General features: G+C 41.5%; 1 protein-coding gene across 4 annotated transcripts in view; it reads left to right on the top strand.

Annotated features, from left to right (window-relative positions):
- LOC311050783 (inositol hexakisphosphate and diphosphoinositol-pentakisphosphate kinase 2-like) overlaps positions 1 to 12,357 on the top strand; it is a 62,318-nt gene that overhangs the window by 26,429 nt on the left and 23,532 nt on the right. For all 4 annotated transcript variants that reach the window (XM_084064941.1, XM_084064939.1, XM_084064940.1 and 1 more), the window contains exons 16-22: positions 52 to 234; positions 3,993 to 4,134; positions 6,412 to 6,635; positions 7,919 to 8,046; positions 8,470 to 8,584; positions 10,977 to 11,084; positions 11,947 to 12,063. In XM_084064941.1, the coding sequence (XP_083921067.1) occupies positions 52 to 234; positions 3,993 to 4,134; positions 6,412 to 6,635; positions 7,919 to 8,046; positions 8,470 to 8,584; positions 10,977 to 11,084; positions 11,947 to 12,063 (1,017 nt within the window). The remainder of the gene's footprint in view (positions 1 to 51; positions 235 to 3,992; positions 4,135 to 6,411; positions 6,636 to 7,918; positions 8,047 to 8,469; positions 8,585 to 10,976; positions 11,085 to 11,946; positions 12,064 to 12,357) is intronic.

Genomic DNA, 12,357 nt, shown 5'->3' with positions numbered 1-12,357 from the left:
TCAAATATGGAGATAAGAGGCTTCTAACTATTTTCTCTGTGTGTGATACAGGGTCTGCTGGCTCTGGAGGGTGAGCTGACTCCCATCCTGGTGCAGATGGTGAAGAGTGCCAACATGAACGGGCTGCTGGACAACGACAGTGACCAGCTGACCAGCTGCCAGCACCGCGTCAAGGCCCAGCTCCATGAGATCATGCAGAAAGACCGCCAGTTCACAGAGGAGGACTATGACAGGGTGACTAGTCTCCACAGTCTCTTAACTAGTGTCTAGTGTCCTAGTATCCTATTAACCCATTCAATCCTGGAACGCATCCGTGTCATTTTCGGTCCGCAAGGTCATAGTGCTCACCGAGTGCCGTGCTATGAGCTTGTAGATCTGCTATTTTTTAACAATTGAAAATGTGTGCAAAACATTTTTTTTTTCAAAGCGAACATTTGTAACTCAAATCTTTGCCTCTGGGGGGGGTCCCTGAAACAAGACATTTTGTCTAAAAATGTTTTCTAAATCCTAACAGTATGTTGCTATGCAGTGGTGCTCCAACTTGTCCATGTCAAGAACCCCCAAAATGATATGTATGGAACAATATTACTTAAAGGTAGGGTAAGTGATATTTTTTGAAAAAAGTATTTTGTTAAAAGGTTAAAGCACTATATTCTGATAGTAATCATTGCTATAGAGTGTTTGTTCAGTAACAGGAGTCTCCCCGTCTCTCCAGCTCTTTAATAAACAGAAAATACATTTTTCGGTAGGTGTCAAAATCTCAGCCAATCAGGAGAAAGTGCCCATTTTTAAGCTTCATTTTTATAGTGTTCCAGTTCCAATTTTGTCAGCTCATTTCTTAGTGTCATCACTTCCAATTTCACTTGTTTAATCTGTATCCTGATTGAGTGAGACGGAAATGCATTTTCTGTTTTATAAAGAGTTGGAGAGACAAGGAGACTCCTTTTACTGAACAAATACTCTATAGCAATGAGTATTATCACAATATACAGCTATTTAATACTTATTTTAACCAAAACAAAATCACTTACCCTACCTTTAAACATCATCATTTTACATAATGTGTTAATTGTTGAGGAAACGGCTCCTTTCAAACTGTTTCACAAATTGCCATAAGGACTTGACCATACAACGTTTTTCAGTCGTGAGACTTTATTTTGCTTCAGTCCATGCTATCCACTAACAGCTGTGTCTCATCAGAACTATAGTCTCTCGTCCAAAGTCTCCTGGCTCTCATCTCTCTGGTACAGGGAGGAAAGTAACAGAAATGCTGCATCATCAGCTCTTTCTTTTTTGCTGGTGTGAGACTGTGTTCTTGGAACTGCAGATTCAGTTCATCTTCAACCACTTAAAAACCCTATATACTTCCTGACCGGGGTCCCCCAGGGGTCTATACCTGATCGCCTCCTTTTTTTCTCTCTGCACCAAATCTCTTCACCAAAAATAGCCCATCTACAAGCTATTTTCAGAGATTGTTTTGCCTTGTTTCGGCAATAAACCTTAGCATCCCATAGGGATGCTAGGGTTTATGTTCATGTTCATGTGATTAAGTCACACTATCTAGAAAGAGAACGTGACGTCACCCCATTGAAAGTAATAGCGAAAACCTCTCAAGATGGCGCCACTTGTCCATTGAACTCCATTGAACGGTTCCTCAAGCTATATACTGTCTAATTTAATTTGATTTGTGGTAAACATAATCCTTTTGGGCCTTAAACAGAGAATGGAAAGTTGTATACCACTGTGCTCACATTCCCATGTCATTTAGATTAGCGTAAAGTGATAGTTATGTAATAATAATGTAATAATGTATCATTCTTTTTGAAACCTACAAATCAATCAGTCTCACTTCAGGGTTACTAGCTGACTTGTACACATTAGAAATTAAGCTGGCTTGTGCATTCACCAACTAACATTTCTCTTCATCCATAACCATAATAATTATGGATGAAGAGAAATGTTAGTTCTGTTTTATTAATTATTAATAAAAGGTTAAATTACTGCTTGAATAGGCCAACATATGCATCTCAGAGCTTTTTTTTTTGTACATAGCCAGCCATACATATACATAATGTTGTTACATCACTTTGAATTCATACAGTAACACAGCCAAGATAGTAGAGGGTATGTTGATTTCTGAAAAATGGAAACACTTTTCAGAATCTGCCTTTTTAAATCTGCAGAACAGCAGAGAGAATGTACGTCGGAGAAATGAATAACTAACCCTTGTACTTTTTCCTAACAACTACCGTTAAGATGCACTTAGTGGGTGTAAGTGATATGTTTTGGTTAAAATATGTGTTAAATAGCTCTATATCCCTATATAACCCTATATCTGTAACTGTAAGAGTTCTCTCTTCTGATTTGAAAACAAATTGATTTTCGGACCTTACATTGTATTTTCTGTTTCCTAAAGAGCTGGAGAGATGGGGATACCCTATTACTGAACAAACACTCTATGGCAATGATTACTATTGGATTTGGAATAGTTTTACTAAAACATATCACTTACAGTACATTACCTTTAAGCAAGGCATGTAGCTCATAACTGCCACAGTGGAGGGGTGTGTGTGTGCGTGTGTGCGTGTGGTGTTTGTGCAGAAAGTTGTTGGTGTAAATAAGAATGTGTCCTCAGTCAACATGAGATTGAATGTTGTCCAGAAAGTGACAGGTTGATTGAGGACAAGTCTGGGTAATAATATTATGCTCTATAACAATATGCCCTTTGACCATACAGAGGCTTAGTATTAAATTAGATTAGACCCTCCAGAAAAATGTTATTATGCGATCGCAGAATTTACCGCATAATCAGCAAAATGGCGCATCATTATGCGGGGGTACATTTTTTTCAAAAGGCCGCATCGCATCACATTGCATAATATGCGCATCGCATTTTTCGCAACTTTTCACATATTTCGCATTTTTCGCAACTTTTCGCATATTTCAATATTCCGCATATTGCCGCATATTTCACAACTTTACACATATTTAGCAAATTCCCGCAATTTCACCGCATAAATTCTAAAAAAATCTGCATATTTTGTCGCAAAATCAAGGATTTTAGCCCGCATAATCAAGAGTTTTAGCCCGCATAATCAAGGATTTTTGCCTGCTTTTTTCTGGAGGGTCTAAAGGTCTCCATAAAATCACTGGGTATGTCATTATAGGCAAATCTGCAAGCTCACAAGGCATTGCGTCTTCACGATGCAACGCTGCAACGATTTTTGTACGCCGAAGTATAAAACAGTGCTTAACACATTCCATGCCAGAGGTTAATCTCATAATGTACTTACCAGTGCCAGCGTTTTATTTATTTATTTATTTATTTTTTATGTCGCCATAGACCTCGTTAAAATCCTTAAGATTGAGCTCTAAACTGTTTGTAAACATTGCGGAGATCTGACTGCTTCGACCAGTGAAAATCCCATGCAAAATGGAGCCGCCATCTTAGAACGGTTTATGTTAAACAGTGATCAGCGAGGAGAAAAACTACAAAGAGAAAATGGCGTTTCAGTTTCGTCATTAGAACGGAGGCCGACGGGATCGGCAAAACCGGATCCCGGATAATTCCGTTTCCGGTGGTGCTACAATGAAATGTGCCGTATCGAAAATTGAAAAAGTGCAATGTGAACTTTTTTTTCGAAAAAAAGAAAAAAACACCACTGCCAGACTGGCACGTGGCGGCTTTAAATAGGTTTGCGTAGGTCTACGCGATTGGCAGTCAATGTGTTAAGCGCTGAGGCTAATTGTTCACAGGGGTATAATCACCTCTGTTCTTTTAAAAGCAATTAAAATGGAAAAGCAGCTTATTTGCTTGCAGCCAGTGAGATCTCTGGATTAGTGACCCCCCAGAGCTTTTGATCCTTCCTGTGTCACGTACGCAAATATTCAGGTTTCTTTCATTGTGCATTTCTGTAAAATTGTCCTTTGTGATGTTCAGTTCATTATGATGAGTTGTCTTGTTTTGTTTTGTTGTCTTGTTTCCCTCCCAGCTGGCGCCGACCTGTTGTGCGTCTCTGGTGAACTCCATGAAGATAGTCCAAAACCCAGTGGCCACGTGTGACCAGGTCTACACCCTCATTCAGAGTCTCACGTCCCAGATCCGCAAAAGAATGGAGGACCCTAAATCTGCTGGTGGGGGAAATTCCTCTCTCACACTCACCTCTCTCACTTAAGACAGGATTAATAATGTCATGTTAACCACATGAACCCTTTACCATAAGCTCCGAACTGATAGGCAAGGCCTATCGGTTCAAATGCTGAGAAATACTGCGATAGCCTACATGTAACAGTGACACATAGGATTGTATCATTAATGTGCCAGTGGAAAAAAGGAAAAAAAACGTTACTGTTGCCTCCAGTAGTGCCACTGATCTGCTTCCTGCTTGAGTTGACAGTATGTGAAACATGGGGGCGGACTCATTCCTAGGTCTAGAAAGTGTTTTATAGACGTTTACAAAAGTACGAAAAAAACCAAAACATTGTTCAGACCAAATTATGCTCTAACTTGGATGACACATTTTTCATATTTTTTCAACCATCCATCATGTGTGATATTCATTTTCAACAATAATCTTGAGGCTAAAGCAACAACAAAATGATAATGATCATCTGTAGCCTGGTTCCAGACGAATCTGCCTTTGCAAAATTGCATGCACTTTAGCCCTCGGCAGATTAGGTCTGGCCCCCCTCCGTAGAGATTTCAATTCTCTCCCTCCGCAGTTGTGCGGAACCAACCAGGGCCCAGTATCCAAATGTGGGCGGGCTTATCACCTTATTTGGAGCAATGACGTACAAGGAAGCACTGCTCTGATTGGTTCGTTCAAGGAAGCACTGCTCTGATTGGTTTAGGTCTAACCAATAGAGTCCGTTTGGATCTTTTTGTAACCGCCCCTTGGAAGAAAATCTACCGTTGATAGGGACCAGACTAATATCCACGCAGTGTGTCGTGTGATATTGTCTGGCTACGCGAGGCTAGATCATCTGGGTCAGGTGTAAAAAATGAAACTTCAAATCATGTGGATCTCAGGATTGGGAATGACATGGCTCCTGTGTGGATCTCAGACTGCATGTCTGTGATGTCATCGATGACAGATCAATTACTCCACATTTTGTCAAGGTTTCAGACCGATCAGAGAGCCCCATTGACTTCCATTATAAAATGTATGGTAAATATTTCAAAACAATATAAAACATACAGTATGTGAAAACAAAATGTGTCCAAGTTCTAAGTTAGCCTACTGGCAGCCCCCCCCATCAATGTGCAGCTGATCAGTCCAGGGGTTTCCAAGATTAGCTCTGGACACGGACACACACACACACGCGCACGCACACGCGCGCACACGCACACACACACACACACACACACTGAGCGACCCTCATATACAGCTAGCTTCCTACTGAGCCATGCCGTAGAAATAAAATTGTCCCATGTTCGGGGGAGGGAAGCCGGGTAGGGAGGTTGATATTCTGTCACTGCATGTACTCCCACGGGCCGGGGCGGCACCTGTCAGCAGGGAGTGTTGGGCGGGAGGAGTAGGACGGAGGCTTTACGTCCTCCCGGTCGGGGCTCCTCACTGGCAGGTCAGTCAGTAGAATAAATACACAAATGTGTGTGGGGAGGAATCAACTGGCATAACGTCTACATTTGGGAGAAAAAGAGCCGCACTGCGAGCTTGTACATCTGCTAATTTTGTAATTCTTTGAAAAATCTAAAAAAATATATTGTCAGATCGGGGTCCGCAGTCAAATTCGTATCATTTTGGCAGGGTCCCCACGGTCATGAAATTCCTGGAAATATTTTGAAATAAAAAAAAAACTTTTTCCAGTACTGGTAAAGGTTTGGAATTTATCAAGGGTCCTCGAAAAATATTTAAATAAAAATGGTAAATGGTGCATTTATATAGCGCTTTTATCCAAAGCGCTTTACATAGATTGTGCATTACATTCACCCATTCACACACACATTCACACACCGATGGCGGAGGAAACCATGCAAGTCACCAACCTGCTCATTGGGAGCAATTAGGGGTTCAGCGTCTTGCTCAAGGATACTTCGACACTAACTCTGGGGGAGCCCCACAGCCCGGGATCGAACAGGGAACCTTGCGGTTTCCAGTTCACTCTACCCGGCCACTCTACCCCTGAGCCACTGCCGCCCCGGTTAGTTAGTAAATTTGGCACAAAATTTGGAATAAAATTATACCATTCTATATTTTATTCTTTATTTTTGCTACACTGCCTGTCTTCGGGCATTGCGCATAGGAGTAAGAGACTCATTAATGTGCTGAATGATTGTTATATAGGCCTGGAAATTCAGTTGAAGGTTTTGGAAAGGTTTTGGGGGTCCTTGACATGAAAAAGTTTGAGAACCACTGCTTTACACTCTCCGTTGTGTTTGTTCCTGTGCAGACATCCAGCTGTACCACAGCGAGACCCTGGAGCTCATGCTGCAGCGCTGGTCCAAGCTGGAGAGGGACTTCCGCATGAAGAGCGGCCGCTACGACATCAGCAAGGTCCCCGACATCTACGACTGTGTGAAGTACGACGTCATCCACAACTCCACCCTGGGACTGGAGGACACGGTGGAGCTGTTCAGGCTGTCCCACGCTTTGGCTGACATTGTCATCCCACAGGTAGATGAAGGCTGGTGTTCTTTCTCTCTCTCTCTCTCTCTCCCTCTCTCTCTCACTCTCTGTATCTCCATGGATTAAAGTTCTCAGTCGCCACGACTGATTGAAGTCATTTGATTTGCATTCCATAGAAGCCAGCATGTCTTCCTTTGGAAGCGTGTTGCGCAGCGAAAATAGACGATCTGCAAGCTCACAACGCGTGGCGATGCAGCGCGTTGTGAGCTTGTAGATCGGCTTTTTTCCGGTTGATAGTTATTCTAAGATGAAAGTGTTTTTGAAGTGGTCAAACTAGCAATAGAATACGTGTTCAGAGGCATCTTCCATGAAACATGAATGGTCTCAGAAATGTCATAAAAGCAAAAGGTTAAAGCCTCAGCCGGTTGGCTGTATGTAGAACAACAGCAACATAGGTTTAGAATGATAAAACCTAAACATCATCGTAACATATTCAGTCATGAGATTTTATTTTGCTTTATTCCATGCATCTCTCTTTGTATCCCTCTCCATGTCTAAATCTCTTATCTCTCTCTCTCTCTCTGTATCTCCCTCTATCTGTCCTTTTGTATCTCTATCTCCTCTGTCTGTCTGTTTATCTGTCTGTCTCTCTCTCTTTCAGGTATTTATGAAACGACAGATGAAACAGAGCAGTTGATTACAAAAAAAAAAAAAAACGTGCCACCACTAATCAAGGCTTTAATCTGAGCCATGATGTTTTGACCCTGATTTCACGGAGATGTTTGCAGAGTGATGAGCTGAAAATGACTGTTCTAGACCAGGGGTCTTCAACGTTTTCAGGCCAAGGACCCCCTTAGCTGAGAGAGAGATGAAGCAGGGACCCCCTCTATATTGCATAAAATTGTGTTTCAGATAAACTTTTGCTGCTATTTTTCCCCTCTACACCTATAACTCTTTGCCAAAAATAGCCGATGTACAAGCTCACAACGCCTCGCAGCGCGAGGCGTTGTGAGCTTGTAGATCTGCTATTTTTGGCTAAAGTTCTCCTCAGAAAAGGGTTGCTAGGGTTCAAGTGGTTAAAAAAAATAAATCATACCACACAAAGATTTGGTGGAGTAGTAGCTCTGAAGACCCCCTAGGGGTCCCGGACCCCCTGTTGAAGACCCCTGTTCTAGACTAGAGACTACTGTACTTCCCACTCCAGTGCTAAACATCAATCACGTGAGAGCAGTGATTATCCTGAAATGATACAGAGACCGTACAAGAACTGTTGCCTTTTTTCCCACCCTTTCATATATGGTGTCTCACAACCATTTTTTTATTTCTTCCAGGAATATGGCATTAACACAGTGGAGAAGCTGGACATAGCGTACGCCTACTGCCTCCCGCTGGTGCGGAAGATCCAACTGGATCTCCAGAGGACCCATGAGGATGAGTCTGTCAACAAACTGCACCCTCTGTGAGTCTAATATGACCGGTTCGACGTGTCCTTGAGCAAGACACCTAACCCCTAACTGCGCCACACCCCTCTGTGGGCTCTATTATTATTATTATTATTAATAATGATTTAATATGTCTCTGTACTTTATATGATAACTTTAAAACTCTGCTGTATGACACCATTCAATTCAAAATAGGGAAACTTAGGGAGCTTTGTGAAGCATGTTTAAAGTCCTGGTAAAGTGTTCTTTTCGTCATTTTATTTTGAAGCTTCAGTCTGAAACGGCCTCGCAACGTTTTGATACTTTTGTGTGACACTGTAGTATGATCAAGTAGGGTGTTCATTTACGAAAAAAAACACAAAAAGTAAAAATATGGAGATAAGAGGTTTTTCTGCCCAACAATGACGATATGCTTTTGTGTTGTTTTTCTCTGTGGTCAGTTATTCTCGTGGAGTGATGTCCCCAGGACGCCACGTCAGGACACGTCTCTATTTCACCAGCGAGAGCCACGTCCACTCACTGCTCAGCATCTTCCGCTACGGAGGCCTGCTAGATGTAAGGACTCACCCCACACAGCAGTGTTGATTTTGTCGACTAAAACTATGACGAAAAACGTTCGTCGACTACCTTTTTTCACTGATGAAAACTAAATAAAAACTAAGCTACGATGACTAAAACTAAGACGAAATATATTGACAATTTCGTCAACAAATAAAAACTGGACTAAAATGTTAGGGAGCGACTAGTGCAGAAGAGATCCAGTAGAACTAAAAGACAAGTCATTGTATGTTTGGTTGCGCTCGGGTGTTACGCTCTGAAAATAGCAGATCTACAAGCTCACAACGCGTCGCGCTGCGACGCGTTGTGAGCTTGCAGATCGGCTATTTTCAGCATGCAACAAAGTGTAAAATCAGTCATTACGACGCCATTAAGACACCGCCAGAATACATTTTAGTCGACTAAATCAACTGTAGATTAAGTCGACTACAATCTTATGATATTTAGTCGACTAAAACTAGACTAAGACTAAAACATTTCAGATGACAAAAATATGACTAAAACTAAATGGAATTGTATTCAAAAGACTATGACTAAAACTAAATAAAGTTTGCTGTCAAAATAAACACTGTCCCACACAGCATAGATAGATAGATACTGTAGATAGATAGATAGATGGATAGATAGATAGATAGATAGATGGATGGATAGATGGATAGATGGATGGATAGGTAGATAGGTAGATAGATAGATAGATGGATAGGTAGATAGATAGATAGATAGATAGATAGATAGATGGATAGGTAGATAGATAGATAGATAGATAGATAGATAGATGGATATGTAGATAGATAGATAGATGGATAGATAGCTAGATACATTTCAGGCGCCAGAGATGACACAGCAGTTTATCCAAATATGGATAAAGTATACAGATGTATACACCCTATACCAGGGGTCTTCAACAGGGGGTCCGGGACCCCTCGGTGGTCCTCAGAGATACTACAGTGGAGCTGCCAAATCGTTGCGTGATAGGGACTTTTTATTTTCTATTTTTACATTAACCACTTGAAACCTTGGATCCATATTCTGGGAGCGAACATTAGCCGAAAATAGAATAGCAGACCTACAACGTGTCTGTGACCCGTTTTTTGCCCTATTCTGGGGCGAACATTAACCGAAAATAGCAGATCTACAAGCTGTGAGCGTGGCTGTGACGCGCTGTGAGCTTGTAGATCGACTATTTTTGGTGAAGAGGTTGCAGAACAAGAGGGACCGTCAATAAATATAAAAGTATACAGGCGTAATACACTGTATACAATCCTCCTGCCTGATGCAAAACATGAAAAATGTTTGCAAGGTAAGCCCATAGTTATGACATCAGCACAGACCACAGGTGACAACAGATTGAATCTTACAATAATCACACACAGTCTTAATGCTAGTCGTTCCCTTTTGTGTTTGATTGATTGATTGATTACTTTATTAACACATCGGGTGCCAAACACGGTAAAAAAACGTGTTTTCAGAGAGTTGCGCTTAGGTGCCGAACATGGTAAAAAACATCAGTCTTCAGTCTTTTTGTTTATTTAATTTTTTTCCACAACGGGGGGGCTAGCGCAGCTCTGGAATCACCCACAGTGACTCTGAGAAGGAAGGGACAGATGGATCAAAAAACATGGCTCCCCGTCCGCTCCCGTTCTATCTCCTTGATGAAAACCTCCGTATCTCCTTAACTTTTTACATTGGGGAAAACGAGTCATTTTCGATGGGCGATTACTCCGTAATGGCGACTCGTGTGAGAGATGTTATGTTTCCAGGCGTTAGCCAGGACCATCGATCGTCGTACACGCATCCATTGTTTGCGTGTGGGTGCTCGCCGTGGAGTCCACAGCTATAAACAGCACAGCGTTACAAACGGTGAGATCTCTGGCACTCAAAGTAATCTGTTTTAACACATTGACTGCCTGAATTATTTTCACTGCCTATTGTTATTCATGCCAGAGATTTTTCAATGAAAAAAAAAAAGTACTCAGGAGCCGAGATACAAAATTTTAAAGTTTTAAGTTAACAAGGAAGTGGATGAGAGTAAAGATCTTCGAAAATTCATATCTCCTTGGTCTTTGGGTCAAATTAAAAAAAAAAAAAAGTAAAAAAAAAAAAAATGTTTTGTTGCTAAAATCGATCTCAATCAACTCGATCTTGGCAGGCAAGTGATGAAAAGATAATATTGAGTTAACTCGATCTAGGCAGTCAATGTGTTAATAAAACGCTGGCACCCGTTGTGTTCACAGTGTGCCAAAAAAAAAAGCACAGAAAGTACTGTTCTATACAAGGCACTTGGAGTCTGGAGTGCCTGGAGTCTGTCACACATCAGGTACACCAAGCTGAAGTGTGTGTGTGTGTGTGTGTGTGTGTGTGTGTGTGTGTGTGTGTGTGTGTGTGTCAGGAGGAGAAGGACCAGCAGTGGAAGCGAGCCATGGATTACCTCAGTGCTGTGTCCGAACTCAACTACATGACTCAAATAGTAATCATGCTGTATGAGGACAACAACAAGGTACTTGTTTTTGCCCGATCTTACCTTATCTGTACCTTTGATGTTACTGTATGCGTGTGCGTGTGCGCACATGTGTGTGTGTGTGTGTGTGTGTGTGTTTTCTGAGGAGGGCTGGGCGATATGACTTCAAATCAATATCACAATTATTTAAAACTTTAGCTCCGATTGCAATGAATGAATGATTATAATGTTTTAACTGCGAAAATAGCCGATCTACAAGCTCATGAGCCTGATCGGCTATTTTCACTATTATTGTACTCCACCATTGTACAACAAAGTATAGTTTAATGTGTAGTGGTTAATCAAACTATTATTGATATTGATATATGTATGATCTTTTTTTTGTAATAAGACTTAAACAAAAATATATCGTATCTGTCGGGGGGGAAACCTCATATGTCCAAAACTGTTACTTTTCAGGGTTCAAATTCACAAATAGCAAAAGTAGCAGATCTACAAGCTCAAAACGCCGGGTTTCAAGCTTGCAGATCTGCTGCTTTTGATGCATTTGTTTGACGCTGTAGTATGATCAAGTAGGGCATTAATTTATGGAAAAAACACAACAAGTTGAACCCATTAAGACCTGGAACGCATCTGTGTCACTTTAGATTTCTTTGGCTATTCAAAAATAGCAGATATACAAGCTCATAGCGCGGCACCGAGTGCCGCGCTATGAGCTTGTAGATCTGCTATTTTTGAAAAATATTGAAAAAAATATTTTTAGATTTTAACTGTTAGGATTTCGATTTTTTTTAAAGAATCGCCTCAGGTCTTAATCGGTAAAACATGGAGATAAGAGGTTCCTGCTCGACGGCAACGATTATGTTCAGTTAATTGCCCAGCCCCTCCATTGTCCCCTCAGGAGGTGTCCTCGGAGGAGCGTTTCCACGTAGAGCTGCACTTCAGCCCCGGTGTTAAAGGTGTGGAAGACGAGGACAACGCACCCACTGGGTTTGGATTCAGGCCCGCCTCTTCTGAGGTAACACTATACAATCACATAGACATACATTCATACATTTCCATTTATGAGTACAGTAGTTCTCAACCTGGACCCCCACGGGGGTCCCCACATGATGTGTTGGAGATCAGCTATTTGCACAATATTTATCTGTGGAACCGAGTCAAACTAAATGTAATGCCTCAACTCCTACAATTCCAAGTGCTTGTCAGGGTGGGGGGTCCCCAGTTCAAATATGACTGTTTTGGGGGGTCACGGCCTGAAAAGGTTGGGAACCACTGCATTAGTACACACTGTGAGGAAGTAATCAGGCAT

The sequence above is a fragment of the Gymnoscopelus microlampas genome (genome assembly GCF_963454915.1).
Source record: "Gymnoscopelus microlampas genome assembly, chromosome: 1".
Classification (NCBI taxonomy): Eukaryota; Metazoa; Chordata; class Actinopteri; order Myctophiformes; family Myctophidae; genus Gymnoscopelus; species Gymnoscopelus microlampas.
The sequence above is the reverse complement of the archived record's forward strand: the minus strand, read 5'-3'. Positions and strand labels throughout refer to the sequence as shown.